Genomic DNA, 24,952 nt, shown 5'->3' with positions numbered 1-24,952 from the left:
CATCTAAAGCCAACTTTGCCTGAGGGAGTTGAAACCTTAGTTTCGTATAATTTCAAAATTTATAAACGGACAATTTTAGTAAAGTTTGTTTAATCATGTCAGTACCGAAGCACTGACTACTGAGCTGATGATACCCTCGGGGACTGATAGTCCACCAGCAGAGGTATCGACCCAGTGATGTAAAAATAAAGAACAACACGTTTGATAATTTATTGCGTCCGAAGCGCTTTTCTGGATTTACCTTCATCAGGAACGCTCAAAGCCAAACATTTGAAATCCGAAGATGTATAAGTACCGAAAATCGTTGAAGAGCTATATGTTAAAAATACCTAAAATAAATAGCCAAATTCATCTAAAGCCAACTTTGCCTGAGGGAGTTGAAACCTTAGTTTCGTATAATTTCAAAATTTATAAACGGACAATTTTAGTAAAGTTTGTTTAATCATGTCAGTACCGAAGCACTGACTACTGAGCTGATGATACCCTCGGGGACTGATAGTCCACCAGCAGAGGTATCGACCCAGTGATGTAAAAATAAAGAACAACACGTTTGATAATTTATTGCGTCCGAAGCGCTTTTCTGGATTTACCTTCATCAGGAACGCTCAAAGCCAAACATTTGAAATCCGAAGATGTATAAGTACCGAAAATCGTTGAAGAGCTATATGTTAAAAATACCTAAAATAAATAGCCAAATTCATCTAAAGCCAACTTTGCCTGAGGGAGTTGAAACCTTAGTTTCGTATAATTTCAAAATTTATAAACGGACAATTTTAGTAAAGTTTGTTTAATCATGTCAGTACCGAAGCACTGACTACTGAGCTGATGATACCCTCGGGGACTGATAGTCCACCAGCAGAGGTATCGACCCAGTGATGTAAAAATAAAGAACAACACGTTTGATAATTTATTGCGTCCGAAGCGCTTTTCTGGATTTACCTTCATCAGGAACGCTCAAAGCCAAACATTTGAAATCCGAAGATGTATAAGTACCGAAAATCGTTGAAGAGCTATATGTTAAAAATACCTAAAATAAATAGCCAAATTTATCTAAAGCCAACTTTGCCTGAGGGAGTTGAAACCTTAGTTTCGTATAATTTCAAAATTTATAAACGGACAATTTTAGTAAAGTTTGTTTAATCATGTCAGTACCGAAGCACTGACTACTGAGCTGATGATACCCTCGGGGACTGATAGTCCACCAGCAGAGGTATCGACCCAGTGATGTAAAAATAAAGAACAACACGTTTGATAATTTATTGCGTCCGAAGCGCTTTTCTGGATTTACCTTCATCAGGAACGCTCAAAGCCAAACATTTGAAATCCGAAGATGTATAAGTACCGAAAATCGTTGAAGAGCTATATGTTAAAAATACCTAAAATAAATAGCCAAATTCATCTAAAGCCAACTTTGCCTGAGGGAGTTGAAACCTTAGTTTCGTATAATTTCAAAATTTATAAACGGACAATTTTAGTAAAGTTTGTTTAATCATGTCAGTACCGAAGCACTGACTACTGAGCTGATGATACCCTCGGGGACTGATAGTCCACCAGCAGAGGTATCGACCCAGTGATGTAAAAATAAAGAACAACACGTTTGATAATTTATTGCGTCCGAAGCGCTTTTCTGGATTTACCTTCATCAGGAACGCTCAAAGCCAAACATTTGAAATCCGAAGATGTATAAGTACCGAAAATCGTTGAAGAGCTATATGTTAAAAATACCTAAAATAAATAGCCAAATTCATCTAAAGCCAACTTTGCCTGAGGGAGTTGAAACCTTAGTTTCGTATAATTTCAAAATTTATAAACGGACAATTTTAGTAAAGTTTGTTTAATCATGTCAGTACCGAAGCACTGACTACTGAGTTGATGATACCTTCGGGGACTGATAGTCCACCAGCAGAGGTATCGACCCAGTGATGTAAAAATAAAGAACAACACGTTTGATAATTTATTGCGTCCGAAGCGCTTTTCTGGATTTACCTTCATCAGGAACGCTCAAAGCCAAACATTTGAAATCCGAAGATGTATAAGTACCGAAAATCGTTGAAGAGCTATATGTTAAAAATACCTAAAATAAATAGCCAAATTCATCTAAAGCCAACTTTGCCTGAGGGAGTTGAAACCTTAGTTTCGTATAATTTCAAAATTTATAAACGGACAATTTTAGTAAAGTTTGTTTAATCATGTCAGTACCGAAGCACTGACTACTGAGCTGATGATACCCTCGGGGACTGATAGTCCACCAGCAGAGGTATCGACCCAGTGATGTAAAAATAAAGAACAACACGTTTGATAATTTATTGCGTCCGAAGCGCTTTTCTGGATTTACCTTCATCAGGAACGCTCAAAGCCAAACATTTGAAATCCGAAGATGTATAAGTACCGAAAATCGTTGAAGAGCTATATGTTAAAAATACCTAAAATAAATAGCCAAATTCATCTAAAGCCAACTTTGCCTGAGGGAGTTGAAACCTTAGTTTCGTATAATTTCAAAATTTATAAACGGACAATTTTAGTAAAGTTTGTTTAATCATGTCAGTACCGAAGCACTGACTACTGAGCTGATGATACCCTCGGGGACTGATAGTCCACCAGCAGAGGTATCGACCCAGTGATGTAAAAATAAAGAACAACACGTTTGATAATTTATTGCGTCCGAAGCGCTTTTCTGGATTTACCTTCATCAGGAACGCTCAAAGCCAAACATTTGAAATCCGAAGATGTATAAGTACCGAAAATCGTTGAAGAGCTATATGTTAAAAATACCTAAAATAAATAGCCAAATTCATCTAAAGCCAACTTTGCCTGAGGGAGTTGAAACCTTAGTTTCGTATAATTTCAAAATTTATAAACGGACAATTTTAGTAAAGTTTGTTTAATCATGTCAGTACCGAAGCACTGACTACTGAGCTGATGATACCCTCGGGGACTGATAGTCCACCAGCAATTGTCTCATTGGCAATCATACCACCTCTCCTTATTTTTATATTGCAGTCACTTGGAGCTTATTCAAAATATTTCACCTTATCATACAAATGATAAGTCAAGGTAGTGCCAAGTAGATTTTTACAGCAACATAATTTAGGGAGGGACATCCGACATATGAGATAAAACTTTACAGTGTACAGGATTAAGAGTTTTAGAAAAAAATTCATTCAAAATAATTTTTAATATGATAATTGGTGTTATTAAAAAAATGGTACCGTTTATGTTATTGAATTGTATTCGGTCTCTTCGTCGCTATACAAACAATGAAGAGTAATATTCCTTCTGCATCTAATATCATAGACAATAACTTTATAGAACGAAATGACATTTGTACTGATCGTTATGGGCATATTCGTTTACGTGTTGGAATCACTCTGAATTTAAGGTGGTATGGGAGTCTAAAATAAAAATGATAGAATTTGTTCATACTTTGCTAAAACGTATTATCTATTGATATATAATTTAATTTTGGATGTAACGCGTCTTCTGATTGGCTGACGTTATTTTGTTATCAGCCTATAGCATAATTTAGTCATGTGACAGTGACGTCATCAACGATTTTTCATGGTTTTCTACGGTTTGTAAAATGGAATTTAGAATTAAATTATAAGAAATGACTGTAACATTTTTTTCTGTCTATTCGAAATAACATAAAAAATGTGGTGCACACTGTTATATAATCCGCTACGCGCGTTATTCAGTGTACACCAAATTTTTTATGTTATTTCTTCATAGACAGAAAAAACATTACAGTCATTCCTTAAATGTTCAAAAATATAATAAAAATGATAGGTCACCGCGCATTTTTTCAAGCTACAGGTTGTGACAAAATGATAGAATTGTAAAATAAATTAGGAAGAGATAGCTTTCAGACAGTATTTTGAGAAAATATCAAAAGAAAAGATCGGGTCACCGTACGTATTTTCCGACTAAAATACAAAATTATAGGAAAATTCCATGTAGATTCCTTCAGAAAATGCAGTTTAAGAGTTACCTCCCCTTAAAATGCCGATTTAAAAACATTTAAAAACAACCAAAAATAATCTACACATTTTTATTAATCTAAAAAAAAATATTTATAAGTTATATTCTTATTAATTGGTTCTTTAAATGAAAATTCATATCAAATATCTGCATTCCTGAATCATATTTTGCTAACTTGATAGAAAATCTGGACCTTAGGTTCTCTGTTTTTTACAACTCAAGATGGCGGAAGACATCCATACCACCTTAAAAACAGGTTTTACGTCACAAAAAGGCAACTCACGGTCTTTTTCCAATTGACGAACACTATAAAATTATAAGGTTACCACAATATTTAAAATAAGTATCTCCAATCCAGGTCAGTTAAGGCGATGAACCTGTTCTATGACAAAAGACTTTTTAATCGAATGGAATCTACACTTTTAATTTTATTATTTGCCTAACGAAGAAGAAAATGACGACGTTTATCTCATCTGTGTTATCCTGTAACAGACATGTATTTAAGTTTTAAAAACACCCAGAGGGTATTAAGGTTGAGAGTCGGGGACGAAAGTGAGGTGTGAATTGACCAACGTCACGTTTCAATCCATATAAAATCATTAGAGTTTTAAAAAAAATCTTACTTTGAAATAAAAATGAAATATTTGGCTATATTTTTTGCTTTCATTGCAACAGTTTCAGTGTGTTTCAGTTATAGTATCAAAGGTAGGAAAAAATATTTCATTTATTATAATATTTCACGCACGAAGTTCATAAAGTGTTTTTTTATTCATTTTTTTTAATTTTATTTAGAAAAAGATATAACGACATTAATAAAAATTGAGTGTTTAAATGTTTGCTGAAATTTTGGTAACCTCGAGCCTCTTTGATAAAAAAAAAATATTTAATTGAATTGCGTCCGAATCGTTTTTTTTCTGGATTTATCTTCACCATAAACGCTTAAACCTAAATCATAGACTTAAAATCAAATGGAATTATTCATATAAAAGTGTGTCAGCACAAAAATATTTGATTTTAAGTCGACTTGCGGTTAATTTTTTTTTTTATTTTTTTTTTAAGGTTGTGTGACATGTGTGCATATCGTATATACATACACGATAACAAATATTTGAGAAAAACAAATGTCTAAAAAAATGTGAAGCATCTGACTGTTAATATATTTAAAAAGATATGATATGAGTGTCAATGAGACAACTCTCCATCTAAGTCATAATTTGTAAAAGTAAACAATTATAGGTCAATGTACGATATTCAACTTGGCTCACACCGAACAACAAGCTATACAGAGCCCCAAAAATGACTAGTTTAAAGCCATTCAAAGGGAAAACCAAGAGTATAATCTATATAAAAATCTAGAAATGAGAAACATTTATGAACACCTTCAACAAACGACAACCACTAAACATCAGGTTCCTGACTTAGGACAGGTGCAAACAAATGCAGCGGGTTTAAATGTTAAGACTATATAACTTTTAAATGTTATCTTGTTTTTTTCGTATTATTATGATTTACTTAACAAAAGCCCTTTTAACAATGTCTTTACTATTATACCTTTCGGATCAAGATTGAAAAAAAGTGGACACTCATCTAAAAAAAAAATTGAGAAGAAAACAAAAACAGAAAAATACTTGTTTTCGTGTGTGGCTGGTTTGGATCCGCCTCGACTTCATTTCCATGTCTCTGCATAATTGATGAGGTTGTTCATGGTCCTATAGGTTCTAAATAAAGAATTAAGTATATCAATATTCACTTAAGCTTATATCGAGATATGAAATGTGCCGTGCACGCTGAAGGTGTGTTTTGATGTATACAGATGATCGCTGTACATCAATTTTACATGAGCGCAATGTTTTTTTTTTAAACGTTCAGGGTTGGCGTCTCCTCACATTTTTCAGTTCATCCCATTTATTATGTGCCCGCCACAAGTCAGGAGCCTGTAGTTCAGTGAGCTTCGTTTGTTCATGTCTGTTATATGTTTTTCTTATAATATTGTTCTGGTATAAGTTAGGGTCGCTTTTTTCTCAATTGAATTATTCTACATTTTTAAGTCCATGCCTTTAATATCATACTATACGGCAGCGGTCTTTTCGTTGTTGAAGCTGTATAGTTGCCTTTATTGCTTACATCCACTTCATTTGAAAGGTGAACAGTTGTCCCATTGGGAAATATACCACACATCTGTATTTGAATTTCGATAACACATGTAAATATCCCTTTAGTAGAAAGAAATCTTAATATGGACCTTCACAATACGGATATAAATTTTAACACGTAAAATGCACCTACCAACAATAAATTAAAAAAAATTGAGGTTTGCAAGGTAACTGTAGAAAGCATTTACATTTGTATCTGCATTATTATATAGTTTTCGGCAGGTTATAGAGGGTTATCTGCACGATCATCATCGTTTTTCTTTTCATAATTATAGATTATCGTTGAGATGACCAATGATAAACTGTTTATTGCTTATTTACCTATGACGATGTTGTCAATTTAATGTCAATTTCATTAGCAACACCACGTGCTTCCTTAGCGATAATTTTCCATCTCAAGCGAGTAGCATGATATGAAAAATTACCACAAAAAAAGATCAAAGGAAAAATGCACAAAATATCGATAATTCCTAGTTCTCTTGATTGAAAACCCTATACAACCCGAGTAAACATAGAATAGACTGAAATTGACACTCTTATTTTCATTCACTGAATTGTTCCAACAAAATAACATTTGATGTCATTTTTGATAAGATTCATTATTGCCTGATTTGCCACTCATATTCTATGTTTATTACATGTGAAAATAAGTATGTAGTTAAAATACATGTCAAGAACCTTTTTAAAATAATTCCGAGAGCGTTAATTGATTGTGTGTCTCTTTTAGCGTAAATTCAATTAAAACAAATTGAAAGAATTTCAACACTAAAGATTTAAGTGGATTTATTTATTCATTCATTACTTTTGTTACAAAAAAAGTAATTTCGATAGTATTGAAAATAATAATGACAATTGCCTCAAAAAAGTATGTAAATTCACACCTAATTCAAGGTACTTCTGAGCTCGATAAACATAATTACCAGTGGCATAGCTTGCATGTATGCTCAGATGCTTAAGCATCCACATCATTATGACAAAAAAAAAATAAAAAAAATAAGTAGAAAATAAATAAATATAATTGCATGTGTTTGTAGCAGATACACTGAAGTATCCAAATGTAACAATGGTGAGGATATGAGAATAGCGTCTAATCATTTCCGAAGTAGTATACGTGGTCTTGCCTTTAAATCATTTAGTATAAAGTAAAATCACAAAAATACTGAACTTAGAGGAAAATCAATTCGGAAAGTCCATAATCACATGGTAAAATCAAATAACAAAACGCATCAAAAACGAATGGACAAGAACTGTCATATTCCTGACTTGGTACAGGCATTTTCAAATGTAGAAAATGGTGGATTAAACCTGGTTTGATAGCGCTAACCCTCTCACTTTTATGTTACCAAGATGGATAAATCGCAGAAAAGTGATCTCGACATTTTCGTAAAAGTCTAAGCCGTAGCGCGTCAAGCGCATAGGATGATTATACGCAGACATGCTGACATGTTTGGTCAAATAGAGCCAAGCAGAGCGATGACCTATAGCAACAGCCCTATAGCAACGTAAATTACTAGTTCAAAACTAAACCATCATATCCTGATATCGTTTTCTGTGACATGAAAGACGACGTGATAAAAACTCTACTAGTATTTATAATGGAGAGTAATCATTCCTGGGCTTATAAATCCGCTTTTCCATCTAGGTACAAATAATCATCTTATATTTAACAAAAGAACAGAGTTCCAATGTCCCCACATTGTTCATATTTTATCTAATCAAGATTTAAGGGCAATAACTAAACTTGAAAAAATCAAAAAATAAAAGCTTAAGACCAAATGCAATGGGATTTCCATTATAATTCTTTTTATTCAAGGGGCATAATTGGTTAAATACTTTTGATCAGAACTTTTTTCGCAAGTGTCAAAGACATTGCTGATGATATATAAAGTTTCACAAAAATCTGGCAAGAATTTACTCATGGCAGCGCTAACAAGATCGGACGGACAGACACCCGCTATTTTCATGTCCCCTGCAACGCGTGAAGACAAGTGATCAAAAACCCAATGAAGAGGATCAGATTCCAGGAAAGGGGGGGTCACTTCTGTTTCTACATTCCGCAGTTCCGTATACATAAGTGCCGCGCTGTAATGGGTCCGTTTTTGAGATTTCAGATATAAGATTGGATATGAAACTTTGACATCAAAACAAGAAAATAATGTTAGAAATACAATTTTATATATATATATATATATTATTGGTGGGTATTTTGAAATTAAACAAATCTAGCCAGTGTCGGAATGTAGGGGTGACATGTAGTTTTGCATAAAATGGTCCCAAAATTTTTCGCAGTTTCGCATCCACATCATTTAAGCCCTGGCTACGCCACTGATTACTTTTTTTTGCTGTGACACAATAGGTTCAAAAGTTTAGTGCTCTATAAATAGCACCATAGAGTAGAAAATGTAGTTTTTTGCATGTGCTGAATCCATTCAAAACAATAGTTTTACATGTGGGATGCAGTATATTATTTTTCTATATGAACACCCACGTTATAATTTACAAAAAAATGTTCATTCGAGTTTAACATAAAACGCGCAAACTTATTAATATATAATATATGTAAACCGCTGAAGATTGCTTCATTTAGTTTATGTGTGCAGTTATTTTTCTTTTACGATCTCGGTTGGTCCTTTAAAGTTTTCAAAGAAATATTAAATAAGGAAAAAAATAGAAAATATAACCAATGAGTAAAAACGAAAAATCAGTATAAGATACATATCAAAGTAATTTGACTAAATGTAAATTTGTTATATATTTAATTGTATTCAAATCATTGTAATCATTTTTTTTTGTAATCATTTGTACCAAATTTAACTTGTGATTATCCTGCCTGTAATGGGCGTCTTTAATTGACAATAAAATATATTTGATTTGTTATATATATATATGATTACTTAAGTCTGGAACCCTTACAATACAATAAACCCGTCCCTTTTTATCCCCTCCCATTTCCATAACAATCAAGGTATTAAGATGGAGTTTTTAAACAAATAAAACATATAGCGTTTCCACTCAAGCGACAATTGGATTGAATCTGTGAGAGTATACTTATCTGCAGACATCAAATTTTGTTTTGGTCAGAAGAACCAAAGTACTTACTACACAATGTAGGCATCACTACTCAGTTGACCTTGTTTAAAATAGTTTACCATAGTTTGAGTGAGTTTGGCGTGCTACACATCTATGAGATGAGATTTTGTTTTAAAAAAAAACAACTGTCTTTTTTTTTAAATGCCTTATAAGAAACACTCGGATGATTCCATCAGTTATTTGTGAAAATTCTGATGTAATGATATTGCATTTACATGTATCATTACATGAAAATGCTTAGAAATTAATGTTTATCGAAAGTAATTGTTTACTTTGAATTGAACTCAATACAGACTATTCTTGTATCTTTATTGCATTAAGCAAAAGTTGCGTATATATTATTGTAGGTAAAAGTGTTGATGAACAAATAAAGACCACATTAAAAAGGATAAATCAGGAGTTTAGACATAGAGGGGTATGTATGCATAAATGGTAAACCGATAGATTAATATATCTCACATAACATGATAAACCACAGAATGGACAAAAAGAAAATGCTACAAACTTCGGTAGATTACTAAAAATAGACAGAAAGAAAATGTGCTTAACTCAGACAACACGATATAGGGTGAAAGCTAGACAACACAATAACAGACTAAAGCCGAGAATGACAACACAACAAAAGACTGAAGTCAAGAAATATACCAGGACAATGCAGATGAAAGAATAATATCAAGGAGGTAAAGGTTTACAAATGACTTGACTACGGAAAATAGTTCAGTTTACATCATTCTTTGAACGGGACCACGTGTGGAGAAGGATCTTCTTATCCCTCTAAATCACAAGAGACAACCCAAGTTTATCGTTTGGGCTAGTGTTTCTCAGTCGTTAGATTTCTATGTTGTGTATTGTATATTTGTGTTCATCTTTTTTTTTTTTTTTTTTTTTATCTTTTTACGTTTTTTTTTTTGCCATGGCTTTATCAGTTTGTTTTCAACTTATGTTTTAAATTTCCGTTTAGTACATTTAGCCTCTTCCTTATAACTAATAATCAATGACTCATAGTTACAAAAAAAATGATTGATATTGAATGGCAAAAGAATACAGCAGGAGGAATTTATCAATTTCTGAAACTATATTTTAATACCAAATGTTTTTATATAAACTTTAAAGGGGAATCAACAGAGAAGAAACCATTACAGAGAAGTTTTAAAAGCTCTTCAAAATGTAGGTATTTTGACCGTTCTTTGACCTATAATGGTTTAATTTTACAAATTGTGACTTGGACGGAGAGTTGTCTCATTGGCACTCATAGCATATTTTCTTCTATCTTTTTTTTTTTTTTTTTTAGATTAAAACAAAAACAACACAAAAAGTAAGAAAATATCAAGTAAATTCTAAATACAATAATTCGGGGACAAAACAGGCAACACCACTGCAAAACTAACAAGTATAATTATAGTACATATATGCCTCATTGGAATTAGGTTTTTTTTATTTGGCTGACAACAGTCATGATGCATTCCAATATCAATTTTATTTCCGTATGGAATACATCTATGACTGCAGGTACGTTCAGTGACAATATTAAAACAATGCATAAAATACAATTTTTATAATAAAAAGTAGCTTAACACTCTATACACGAACCACAAGTAATAGAACAGCTTGGAAAAATGGAAGTTACATTCATAAGCAGGTGCTGATAAGAAAATCGAGTTAATTTCTTTATCGCAATGTTTATTTCTCAACCAATACTCTTTGTCGTGATCAATTTCAAGTTTTTAGTAAAGTCATTTTCAATGAGAGATACGATCAACAAAGTTACCAAACTACTGGTTTGTTCCACTGTTATGCCTTATTGTGAGGCATAACTCCGTAGAGATCAAGTGAAATGGTTCTTTATAGATAATATCATTCATACCAGCAGGTATTTAAACGAAACATTGTCAGTAATCAATTCTGAGTTTTCAAAATAAGCTTTGATTAAAAAAATCAACGGTAATCTATTTGATAGAATCGGTGATAAACGAGACGACCTTTCCTTTGTTAATTTTCCTTTTCTTGATAGTGGTGTTCTGATAACTACTTCTTATGGAGTGTACATTTCTACGCTGTTCCAATGTGTATGTGTGTCTGTATAGTGACGTGTCAATAAATATATATTATTTTTTTTTCTTAAAACATACATATTGCTTATAGGTAAAAATGTTAGTTTAAACATATTTGATTTATAATTGATTGGGAAAACGTTACCACAACTTATATATATCCCTCACATCTACAATATGCATATTTTGAGTATTTAGTGAGAGGATATCACCCATATAGAGAAAGGAGAAAACATAGAAATGTAATTGTTTGTGTTTGCATACACTAGCACTAGCTGAAGTGACCGCAAACACAATTTAAAATATAATGTGTAAATAGGTAGACATTTGGAATACAGCTTGTTTTTTTTATATCATACTTTATTTTAGAGCTATTTCCCTATACTAACATTGTCTAAAAATTCAGTTACAGAATTTAAAACGAGAGGATGCTAGCAGAGCAAATGAAAACATAAAACAATTGGAAAGCGAGGTAAGTGAAATTATTTATATAACATTATTACAATAATATTGATGTGTTTTGTTTCGTTCAATGATACTATTTGATTTGAGTACAGAATACAAGTATTTGCAGTAAGCTATATAGTGTTTGCCTCTATTAAACTAAACCACTATTTACATCTTTTACCCTTAACTAGTATTTGCCTCAATTACAGTAAACTATATAGTTCTCACCTCTATTACACTAAACTAGTATCTACTCTTTTTGCACTAAACTAGTATTTACCTCAATTACAGTAAACTATATAGTGTTTTAAACCTCTATTTTAATAAACTAGTAATTACCTCAATTACAGTAACCTAGTACTACATTTATTACAATAAACTAGTTTTTACTTCTATTACAGTAAACTAGAACTATCTTTATTACAGTAAACTATTATTTACTTCTATTACAGTAAACTAGAACTACCTTTATTACAGTTAAATAGCATTTACTTCTATTACAGTAAACTAGAACTACCTTTTTTACAGTAAACTAGTATTTACCTCAATTACAGTAAACTAGAACTACCTTTATTACAGTAAACTAATAATTACCTCAATAACAGTAAACTAGTACTATCTTTATTACAGTAATCTTGTATTTACTTCTTTTACAGTAAACTAGTACTGCCTCTATTACAGTAAACTAGTATTTACTTCTATTACAATAAACTAGTACTTCCTTTATTACAGTAAACTAGTATTTATCATTATTAGCCAGGTCCATTCTTTGCACTGAAGCAATGACATATTCTTTACAGCTCAGTACTGTTGCACTGTAACAAGCATTAGTGTGAAGTCAGGTTTTGAAAAAGGGAATGGCTTTCGTAAGATACTTATGCTGATATAAACAAATATAAAATCCACATGTATATATAGTTACATGTGTCAACCTATAATTTTCGTAGGCAGCAAATGTTCAGTCCTTTGAACGTAGGAGGGGATTTTGTTAACAAACTGATCAAGCTCATTAGGATTTGAAACGAAAATATAGGAAAATTCCATTCAAACAAGAAATATCTGTGTCATGGATAGATACCCAATATCTTTTGTTTTTTCTATTTAAGGAATGGATGTAATATTTTTTCTGTCTATAAAGAAATACTAGTTATAACATAGAAAATGTGGTGCACATTACATAATTTTAATTATTTCAAAGTGTGCACCACGTGCACATTTTTTATGTTATTTGAAATACTAGTAGACAAAAAAATAATACAGTCATTCCTTATAATTTAATTCTAAATTCCATTTTATACCGGAGAAAATCATGAAAAAACTTTGGTGACGTCACGGTCACATGACAAAATTATATCTATGAGCTGATAGACAAAACACTGTTAGCCAATCAGAAGACGCGTTACATCATTAAATCATTAAGAAATATCTGAAGGTTACTTTCCTAACAGTCAAACCTACTACCTCAACCATTATCAATATGAAGATCAAATTGTTTATCCTGTTTAATATATTTTTTTTTATTACAGTATGTCGATCCAGATTCCAAGTTCATGGAATTAGCTGAAAGTTTCCAAGTTCTACGAGATGGTCAGATATTATTGGTAATATAAAAATTAAATGATTACAAAACTTTCATATACAATTGAGAATGGAAATGGGGAATGTGTCGAAGAGACAACAACCCGATCAAAGAGTATATAAATGTTTAGATCTTACATGTAATACGATAACAGAGTTTATCATATAAATATACTGAGCCAAAAAAGTTTAGCAACAAATATGTGAAATTTTATTTTATTACAAAATCATAACAACATATAATTTTAATAATAACAAAATGGAATTATGACATGTCAGAAACAACATGAATGTTTATAACTCACTAGGATTATCTTTGTATGGAGCGCGGGAGGGTCAAAATGCAGAAATGAGTATAGTGTTATTCAAAATCAATTTTTCAGCCATGCCCTAAGTGCACCAATGAAGGACTGGCAGGCACACCAGCAGCTGCCCTTAGTCAATGCATACTCTTGTGGCCGGAATAAAAACTTGTCACGTGTTGACGTAAAGTGAAGGTAGCGCTCCTCCCTTGGCGATAGTTTTTTTGGTCTACGAGATATCGACATATCCTGTATTTGTTAGTCTCTAAAAGGTTGCCTTATGCACATTAAATCGAGCATCGATGTCAGCAACACTCATTCCGGCATCAACCATTCCAAGAGCATTCTGACAGTCATTTTCGGGGAGGCCTGGTTGACGCCCCATGCCATTTTTTCGAAGGTGTATGTTTTTTTTCTTACCAATGGTGTGTTTCTGAACGTTATTGAAAAAGAAATTTTTAATATCGTTTTAAAAGTACAGAAGCTAAAACATCAATTACACGTGCAAAGCTGAAATGGCGCGAAATCAATCACCAGGAAAAAAGTACGACTGTTTTAAATTACAGGTAAAACTAAGGATTATATCAATGCTGTTAAAATAATTTTTTTCCAGAAACAACAAAAAAAAAAAAAATAAAAAAAAATAGTGTTGCAAAACTTTTTTGGCTCAGTATATATACATACTACAACAAAGCAAAATTTCATTAAATAATCTATATCTTAAAATAAAGTTTTGCTCGTCGAAAAGTTAGTCTTATATATATCTAGCTATTGTATAACTCAGTACAAAACTAAATCTTCAAGGCATACACGTTGGAATAATATTAGTTTTCAAGGTAATGTGTAATTGATTGAGGAAAACTCATTAACTTTAAAATTTTCCACACCAGTTTTTTATCATAACTTTTTATTTATCCAATAATCTTACATCGTAAAAAGTTTTGAATGTTTTACAGGCTAATGGCTTACATCCGGAAGACGGACTCAAAGCCAAGGCAGACAAACAAGATAAGCACATGCTGACACACCAACAAAAAGTGGAACTTGGTCTGGAATCAGAAAAGGTATATGCTTGATGATAAAATACTTTTTCAACAATAAAAGTAAAATCACAAAAATACTCAACGCCGAGGAAAATTCAAAACGGAAAGTCCCTAATCAAACGTCAAAATCAAAAGCTCAAATACATCAAACGAATGGATAACAATTGATAATAAAATGACGTAAGTAGCAGGGTCAGATGTTTTTCAGTCATGGCAAACAGACGTGGCGTTGACGTCATCTATCGTTATAGGGCGGCCAAACCCCGTATGAGTCATATAATTTATCTATCCTTATGATGCCCCTAATGAGTCACACCGAATGGAATAGGATCTTTTAAAGTCACGTAACGCATAAGTAATGGTAAACACAGTATGGCTCACACAGAATCAGTCATGATAGTTAGTCTGACTCTTATGTGCAATGACTCATACCGGACGCGTTACGTTCATTTATTGTCAAGTCATGGCCGTCCACTTCTTCTCAATAAACAAATTTTAAAAAAATAATACATTTTGATTATTTACAGATATGCTGAATATTGTATTATATTTATTTCAGCCCGGTGAAGGTCATGGTATTGTTTCACAAAGAGCATTTACTGCAGGAAATAATCTGTGGCCAGATGGCATTGTACCTTATGAAATCAACACAACTTCACTTAGTAAGAAGAATTTTTTATACAAGTTAATATCATGTACCATGCGTCTCATATTTTATATATAGTTCACAGGCATTAGTCTCCAAAAATACTAATATTATAACAGGTAGTTTGTTTTCAAAATCAAGTGCTTGAGCTGTATTTCGATGGTCCTGAACCAATTTTTAAATTTGGAATATCATACCACATCTTCTTATTTCTATATTTGTTCCAAATTTTTCCAAGTTTGCATGAGCCAGGTATTAAAAATGCAAAATATAAAAATAAGAGTGCATGCGTTTTGTACCAACCCTATCAACACTCATTTTTGTGCATACTCTAAAAAATATTGACAAGCACTATCAAAGTCAAACTGTTTCCTACTAAAACCAGTCAAAAACTTTTTTATCTTATTTTTTTTTTTTTTTTTGCCTTACTAAAAATTCCTTTTTTCCCCAGCTTATTAACAGAACCAAAGATATTCTTTTTATCAACCTTAACCACAGGGTACCGACAGGGTCAAATGCGTTTTTTTTTTCATCACTTGTCGTTGTCGTCGTTTGTCCGTTAGATCTTACCAAACTCTTCTCCTCTGTAGTTGGACAACAAAGATATGATTACTCTTGGTTTTCTTCAGACCGCAGAATACTTCTCGATACAGCGCTTATTAACTAGAAAAATATATTAGTAATCAGTTAACAGAAATAGAAAATTTTATTCTCCATCAGATCAAAGTAATCAACTTTTTACATACTAGTATTCAGCCTCGCATTTCTTTTTTGTTTCAAACTAGTTAAGATATTCGTATTGTTCGATTGGAAAATAATGACTTCAAATGTAAAACATTGAGGCAATATAGTTTTACAATTTTCTTTAGCACACGAAAGAGCTTTACCTGTGATAGAAGATGCTATTAAAAGATTTAACGAAACCACATGTATACAATTTGTTCCTCACACAAAGACTCTAGAACAAGAACTAGGGCATACTGGATGGGTTAATTTCGTAAGTGACGGGTAAGTTTAGATATTTATTCTTAATTCATTCGTAAAAGCTGTACATTAGAAGATCGAAAACATTTGTATTAACTGCATTCCAATAAGTTCAAAGTTAAATGTCCGGATTTTTGGAAAACAATGATTAAAAAAAAATTTGTAATCAACTCTTCATTACATTTTTAACAGAGCCTCATATAATATGTTTATGTTTATTGAAAATGCGAACATTTCTTCCCGTGCTCATTTTCAGGATATTTGCAACTTTTCCAACAGTTGAAACTCACTTAGCAGTTTCAGTAAAGGAGTATAGGCAAATAGGCCATTATTTGGCTAAGATATTAGTGCAAATTAAAAAGTTACCATACACATAGTCTTATACGTGTTCTTACTATACAAAGATACAAGATGATAAGACAAACTAAAAACACATTACAATTTGTTACCATATCAACAAACCATGAGAGCATTTAATATTTTGTAAACATTTTGATTGTATTATATCAACTTACAGGTATATTTTTGCAATAAGATGGAAATGTGCGCACCAAAGAAACAAATACTCAATTAAACATATCAAATACTAGTGCCATAACCACTTTTATTGTCTTTTAAAATACAATAATAAGTATTAAAACATGACCATGTAAGGAAAAAGTAAAATCACAAAAATACTGAACTCAGAGGAAAATCCAATCGGAAAGTTCATAATCAGAATGATATTGTAGATTAGTTGGATTTACCTTCAAGGAAATTATTTTTTTTTGTCATCATCGCTTGTTTAATTTTGTTCTATAAAAAACAATCGGTTGTTGCAAACTTGTCTCTATTTTACTCTTATTTTAGACTTTATATCTAACTGCTTCACGCCTTTGACGCCCTTTCAATTTTCTGCCTGCAAACATAAAAAATATGTTTTTATTTTTAAAGATCCTTCACAAATTCCTTTTATATCTAAACGAATTAATTTGAAATCTGGTAGATATTTGTTTCATAGTTTTCTTTTCTAATGAGATCGAGTTCCTCTAAAAAAGCAAAGAAAAAGAAGAAAGATATAGTGTATATTACTGTGCAGATATGAGCATGACCAACATAACTTTGATTTTTTCCAATATATTTTTCATTACAGCGGCTGCTGGTCTTATGTTGGAAAAGTGTTCAGTGGACAGTCTATCAGTTTAGGACAGCCAGGCTGTTTATGGGTTTGTAAAAATTTTAGCAATAAACAAAATGTTGTATACGTTTGTTTAGTTCATACTATATTTGTCAATATTTCAAGTCATCAAAAAAAACCCCACAAAAATGGATAAAGTCCTCTCGTCCACACCTTATAAGAAGATTTCTATTTTATATTCAATATGGGCGAGAGTGGTATACTTTTTGAAAGCAAGGAAAATTTACTGAGAAACGAATTTATAAAAGTTTTCAATCCAAATATTAAATTGTACTGTTTCTTTGTTATTATTTTCAATACTAGTAATCAAATCCTTAAACCAGGTATTATATGAAAAGCGTCTCACAATGTCTTTGGTTTCCATTTTTCTAACTGGTTAAAAGGATAATAATGAGAAATTCAAAAATAGAATGAGTATGTCTAAATAGCTAAATGTATGGATAATAAAATTAGTGTCAAATGATGTGTATAGGCTGCACATTGTAAATACAGCTGTTTCATAAACCATGCTTCTTTTAGGCAGATATGCACTATTCAAAGATATTTTGTTTTGTTTACGTACTTGTTCCCAGAAATGATCTCTATTTTTCATCTCATAGAGACAAAACTTGGGAATCGCTTCAATATTTAGCTTGTGCCCCCGTAAACATTTCTTTTAAATGACAAAATATATAAACAACTTTAAATCTGCTGAGCCTGTGTTCTAATATTAATGTCGGTAACCAAGCCAATTTCTTCATTTCATTATGATTTAATGTTATGATTTCAGGTTGGAATTGCTATCCATGAAATGGGTCATGCATTAGGTGAATGGCATGAACAGAGCAGAACTGACAGAGATCACCATTTAAATATGAGATGGGATATTCTGGGACAGTCGACAAAGGGTGGTGCAAATTATGGTAAAATGGATACACGAAACTATAACCCATATGATTATGAATCAGTTATGCAATACGGTGCTGGGGTACGTTTGATTAATTTCATTTAGATAACAATTCATTTGTTTTAATTGCATGATGTTTAGCAAAACTGCTAGGCTGATTATGTGTTTTGTCGTGTTTTGTGACAAATTTTGCGTAATTGATAGGTGTTTTGTCTTGTTTTTGTGGTTGATATTTGTCTGGACGTCTTTCACCTTTTTGTCATGTTTTTTTTCTGTTTTTCTCTAACTTAACGCCGTCTTTGGGTTCATCTAAATTTCTTTTAAATACATCATGTGTATTGTTGCTTGAAATGGAACTTGTGATATAGAACAACGTCATCATCATCAAAGACTTTCTCCTAAGTGTCCACTTACAGAACTTTTTAATGCCATTTTGTTTTTAAAACTAGTTTGCTAAGTATTTATGTCATGAGGGTTAACATATTTGTAAGTAGTTTCTACTGAAGATTAGAGTGCGGGAATTTCTCGCTACATTGAAGACCTGTTGGTGACCTTCTGCTGTTGTGTTTTTTTCTATGGTCGGGTTGTTGTCTCTTTGGCACATTCCCCATTTCCATTCTCAATTTTTTTTAACAAGAGTTTATTATATTTTTTGCGAACGTAGTTTGGAAGTCACAATATTACCACGTAAACTATACTAACTATAACGTCAAAATTTCTGTTTAACTTTCGAATTATGGCAAACAAGCAACATGATTAGAAATTATTTAGAAAACAATACATATAGCTAAGCTTATTACATTAACGGTACCAATTTTAATGCACCAGCTGCACATTTCCATAACTAATGTCTCTTCGGCCATGTCGGCGATACTCGAGGCCATAATGTTTGAAAATCCAAAACCTTTTACAAACGTTGGTGAGTTAATCAAATCAAAAAGGACTTAAGTTATAGCCTAACCGGACAAGGATTCAAACTTTTCCATGAGGGAGATAGTTCCTTATTTTGAAATAATTTCCAAAATATTATAGTTATAACAGCATGAAGTAAAATTACAAAAATACTGAACTCCGAGGAAAATTCAAAACGGAAAGTTCCTAATCAAATGGTAAAATCAAATGATAAAACACATCAAACGAATGGACAACAGCAGTCATATTCCTGAATTGGTACTGGCATTCGCAAATGTATAAAATGATGAAAAATTGAAAAAAAATTGTTATAGTAATGAGTTCAATATTTTTTGCTCACCTGGCCCGAAGGGCCAATTGAGCTTTTCTCATCACTTGGCGTCCGTCGTCCGTCGTCGTTAACTTTTACAAAAATCTTCTTCTCTGAAACTGCTTGGCCAAATTTAACCAAACATGGCCAAAATCATTATTAGGGTATCTAGTTTAAAACTTATGTCCGGTGACCCGGCCAACTAACCAAGATGGCCGCCATGGCTAAAAATAGAACATAGGGGTAAAATGCAGTTTTTGGCTTATAACTCAAAAACCAAAGCATTTAGAGCAAATCTGAAATGGTAAAATTGTTAATCAGGTCAAGATCTATCTGCCCTAAAATTTTGAGATGAATCGGACAACCCGTTGATAGGTTGCTGCCCCTGCATTGGTAATTTTAAGGAAATTTTGCTGTTTTTGGTTATTATCTTGAATATTATCATAGATAGAGATAAACTGTAAACAGCAAAAATGTTTAGTAAAGTAAGATCTACAAATAAGTCAAGGGACCAAAATGGTCTGTTGACCCCTTTAGGAGTTATTGCCCTTTATAGTCAATTTTTAACCATTTTTCGTAAATCTTAGTCATCTTTTACAAAAATCTTCTCCTCTAAAACTACTGGGCCAAATTAAACCAAACTTGGCCACAATCATCATTGGGGTATCTAGTTTAAAAAATATGTCCGATGACCCGGCCAACCGACCAAGATGGCCGCCAAGTCTAAAAATAGAACATAGGGGTAAAATGCAGTTTTTGGCTTATCACTCAAAAACCAAAGCATTTAGAGTAAATCTGACATCGGGTAAAATTGTTTATCAGGTCAAGATCTATCTGCCCTGAAATTTTGAGATGAATTGGACAACCCGTTGATAGGTTGCTGCCCCTGAATTGGTAATTTTAAGGAAATTTTGCTGTTTTTGGTTATTATCTCTAATATTATTATAGATAGAGATAAACTGTAAACAGCAAAAATGTTCAGTAAAGTAAGATCTACAAATAAGTCAACAAGACCAAAATGGTCTGTTGATCCTTTTAGGAGCTATTGCCCTTTATAGTCAATTTTTAACCATTTTTCGTAAATCTTAGTTATCTTTTACAAAAATCTTCTTCTCTGAAACTACTGGACCAAATTAAACCAAACTTGGCCACAATCATCATTAGGGTATCTAGTTTAACAATTGTGTCCGGTGACCCGGCCAACCAACCAAGATGGCCGCCATGGCTAAAAGTAGAACATAGGGGTGAAATGTAGATTTTGGCTTATAACTCTGAAACCGCAGCCTTTAGAGCAAATCTGACAGGGGTTAAATTGTTTATCAGGTCAAGATCTATCTGCCCTGAAATTTTCGGATGAATCTGACAACCCGTTGTTGGGTTGCTGCCCCTGAATTGGTAATTTTAAGGAAATTTTGCTGTTTTTGGTTATTATCTTGAATATTATTATAGATAGAGATAAACTGTAAACATCAATACTGTTAAGCAAAGTAAGATTAACAAATAAGTCAACATGACGTAAATGGTCAATTGACCCCTAAGGAGTTATTGTCCTTAATAGTCAATTTTTAACAATTTTCATAAAATTTGTAAATTTTAACTAACATTTTCCACTGAAACTACTGGGCCAAGTTCATTATAGATAGAGATAATTGTAAGCAGCAAGAATGTTCAGTAAAGTAAGATGTACAAACACATCACCATCACCAAAACACAATTTTGTCATGAATCCATCTGCTTCCTTTGTTTAATATTCACATAGACCAAGGTGAGCGACACAGGCTCTTTAGAGCCTCTAGTTTAAAGGTACAAATTGTAAAATTAATAAGGGAATTTATTGAAAAGGAACAATTTTTTTCATCGTACTGTATGTATTGTGACTGATCTTCATTTGACGTTTTGAAAGTTTGTTACTTTGATATCAACCATATAATTCAACAGTACAAGAATCTTAATTTACTTTTTTTCAATATACATGCCAAGCTCTCTTTCCGTCTATTGTCTACAATGTCTGTTTTGTCAGTTTTTGCTATTGCCAGTGCGATTTCTGTTCTCTTCGACTATTTGTCTTCTTGATGTCTTCACCCTCTTTTTTCATCTTTTTGTTTTTGTTTGCTTTTCAAACTTTTTGCTGAAAGGTTACATAAACGTAAAGGACGAAAATGTGTGTTTTATTTTGACCGATAAAATTCATTCATTTACAGATGATAATTGTCATATAAAAAAGAAAACATAAAAATCAGTTAATGCGTTTCAAATTAAGTACCTTTGTTAATTTTTCAATTGTCGTTTTACAGAGCGGCATGGAAGTTTTACAACCAGAGTTAAAGTTCTTGACATATTATGGGAGTGATTTATCATATTATGACATAAAAGATATAACGGACGCATACAGATGTACAGGTATACCTACAATGAGTTATTAACATAAATCTTTGCAATATTAATTTCGAGGAAGAAATACATTGAAATATCACCCGAATTTATTAGTACCGCTGCAAGTGTCAAATTAAAATATTTCCGTGTCTGTTGACACATATTCAATGGTCTCTTCTAAGGTGTTTCTGTTTTGCTTTCCACGCTTTTACAACCCTAAAAAATTAAAACAAAAAAAAACAAGTATTCAAATCTTATAATTATATTTGTATGCTACAATCATGAAACTAAGAGTTATATCAAGCTTTTTGATTGTTTTACTATGAACTATTTTAACAATGTTGGGGATAGTACGTGCAGTCAAAGCTGTTGCATTTAATACAAATCTAACAAACTAGTGTCTCTTCACGAGGATATCTCTAGCCAAGTAGTCAGCACTTCGGTGTTGACATGAATATCAATCATATGGTTATTTTTATAAATTGACTGTTTGCTTGAGTATGAATCATTCGGAAAACTAAGGATATTCTTAGCCAATGCATAGTTTACCTTAGCCGTATTTGGAACAATCTTTTTGGAATTTTGGGTACTCAATGCTTTTCAACTTTGTTTTGTTTGGCTTTCTAACAATTTTGATCTGACTGTCACTGTTGAGTATAATGTAGACGAAACGCTCGTCTGGCGTATCAAATCATAAGCCTGGTAACTTTGATAACTATTTTAATACACCACGGGTTCAATGTCAATGCTGGCTGCAGATTCGTCCCCGAGGGTATCACCAGCCAAGAAGTTAGCACTTCGGTGTTGACATGAATATCAATGATATGGGATTTTTTTTATAAACTTACTGTTTGCTAAAGTATGAATTTTTCGAAGAACTAATGATATTTTTAGCGCATGCATAGATTACCTTAGCCGTATTTGGGTCAATGTCTTGAATTTTGGGTCCTGAATACTCTTCAGCTTTGTACTTGTTTTGATCTGAACGTCAGTGATGAGTCTTATATAGACAAAAGTCACGTCGGGCGTATTAAATTATAAGTCTGGTACCTTTGATAACTATTTACACCATTAGGTCAGTGTCACTGTTGGTTGACGTTTCGTCGCCAAGGGTATAACCAGCTCAATGGTCAGCACTTCGGTGTTGACATTAATATCAATTATATGGTCTATTTTATCAATAAATTATGAATTATTTGAAAAACTAAGGATATTCTTAGCCGAGGCATAGATTTCCTTAGCCGTATTAAGCTCTTCAACTTTGTACTTGTGAGCCTTTCTAACTATTTTGATCTGAGCTTATGTTTTAAGTTTTAACAGTTAACTAGTATGATTTCCCTCGGTTATAGTTTGTAACCCGTATATGTTTTCTCTCAATCGATTGAGGACTTTCGAATAGCGGTATAATACTGCCTTTATTTATGTAGGCGAAATGCGGTGTCTGGCGTACTAAATTATAAGCCTGGTACCTTTAATAACTATCTATTGTTGTCAGCTAATCAAAATTACGGTTTGTAATCAAACATACATGTATTGGTATTATTTCGTTACAGAGATATCATTTGGCGAAGAAAAATATTCAATACGATTAGGTGTAGAACAAGATAAAGTAATTTAGTTTTGTCATCCTAATGAGAAATAAAAACTGTTTATTTAAAAGATACACTTATGTTAAACTTTTTTTCTTTTGAACAGATAAGTGTGTGAATCCACCTAAATGTCAAAATGGTGGCTTTTTGAACTTCCAATGTATTTGTAAATGTCCTGAAGGACTTGAAGGAGATACTTGTGAGTCCGTGATAAACGTGGAAGGTGAGTTTTCTATGAAGAAAATGAAGAATATACTATACAAATCACTAAAAACCAAATACAATCTAGAGATCGACATTGTAAGATTTAAGTTAGATTATCAGATCTCTAGAACTGTTTAGTATTCACATCTGATTCATAACAACAATAGAGTTGACTGTGTTCCAGTACCTCTCACATCCGGTTTCGATTAATCGCTGATAAAAAAAAAAGTGTGGATAACTGGAGCTTTCGCTCAGCATTTAACAGATCTAGTCATGAAACTCTATTTGTAAGGGCACTTGCTTAATTTTATTATGCAGTAGAGTGAAAGAATTCTGTCCCTTATTTTTTGTTGGATTTCCAAAGGCACATCTTAATAGGTGTCGTGTGAGTAAATGTTGGGTTTCTAGGCCAATTGTTATCACTGAATTTTAAAGCAAACAGTTTTGAAAATGGGATTGAAGAAATTTTCGATATTCTTTAGGGCTTTATCTACTTGTACGAACGTGAATCGTATTCATCTGAAAATCAATTGTGTTTCAGTATGTGGTGGAATAATTGATATTTATCCAGGACAAGAAACTACTATTACAACACCAAATTATCCAGATAGTTACAATCTTGATACAAAATGTGTCTGGTTATTACGGGTAAGTAGGTTTACTGATAAAAAAATTAGTGTGTCTTTCTATGTTGTGATGTTACACTATTGTTTCAGATGAGGGAGATTGTTTGGTACCATTAAAACGTTTAATCCCGCTGTAATTGTTTGCACCTATCCTAAGTCAGGAATCTGATATTCAGTAGTTGTCGTTTGTTGATGTGGTTCATAAGTGTTTCTCGTTTTTTATTTGAACTAGACCGTTAGTTTTCCTGTTTGAATGGTTTAAAACTAGTAATTGTGGGGGCCTTTTGTAGCTTGTTGTGCGGTGTGAGCCAAGGCTCCGTGTTGAAGATTGTACCTTGACCTATAATGGTTTACTTTCATAAATTGTGACTTGGATGGAGAGTTGTATCATTTGCACTGATACCACAACTTCGTATATCTATATAGAAGCAAGTGTAATTTGCCGAAGTCTGACCACCACAAGCTTTTTGTCTTAATTGAAATAACGTTCCAAGATTTTTGACATTATGATTACAAAATATCGTTATTAATGTCAAAGCATGAATTCAAAATCCTTAATCTTCAAAATGAATGAATATATTATAGACGGTTAAGTGTTTTGTG

General features: G+C 32.4%; 1 protein-coding gene across 3 annotated transcripts in view; it reads left to right on the top strand.

Moving 5' to 3' along the window:
• Positions 1-24,952, top strand: part of LOC143071805 (uncharacterized) — a 53,932-nt gene that overhangs the window by 9,826 nt on the left and 19,154 nt on the right. The window contains exons 1-13 of one of the 3 annotated variants that reach the window (XM_076246398.1): positions 4,587-4,683; positions 9,569-9,636; positions 10,335-10,388; positions 11,679-11,744; positions 13,246-13,320; positions 14,556-14,663; positions 15,202-15,304; positions 16,158-16,296; positions 17,405-17,477; positions 18,219-18,416; positions 21,852-21,957; positions 23,626-23,742; positions 24,265-24,371. In XM_076246398.1, coding sequence (XP_076102513.1) covers positions 4,614-4,683; positions 9,569-9,636; positions 10,335-10,388; positions 11,679-11,744; positions 13,246-13,320; positions 14,556-14,663; positions 15,202-15,304; positions 16,158-16,296; positions 17,405-17,477; positions 18,219-18,416; positions 21,852-21,957; positions 23,626-23,742; positions 24,265-24,371 — 1,284 coding nt within the window. In that variant the 5' untranslated portion in view covers positions 4,587-4,613. Of the gene's footprint in view, positions 1-4,586; positions 4,684-9,568; positions 9,637-10,334; positions 10,389-11,678; positions 11,745-13,245; positions 13,321-14,555; positions 14,664-15,201; positions 15,305-16,157; positions 16,297-17,404; positions 17,478-18,218; positions 18,417-21,851; positions 21,958-23,625; positions 23,743-24,264; positions 24,372-24,952 lie in introns of those variants that run through there. The other 2 variants (XM_076246399.1, XM_076246397.1) reach the window with 2 other exon arrangements.

Source organism: Mytilus galloprovincialis, chromosome 4 (genome assembly GCF_965363235.1).
Source record: "Mytilus galloprovincialis chromosome 4, xbMytGall1.hap1.1, whole genome shotgun sequence".
In the NCBI taxonomy this organism is placed as follows: Eukaryota; Metazoa; Mollusca; class Bivalvia; order Mytilida; family Mytilidae; genus Mytilus; species Mytilus galloprovincialis.
The sequence above is the reverse complement of the archived record's forward strand: the minus strand, read 5'-3'. Positions and strand labels throughout refer to the sequence as shown.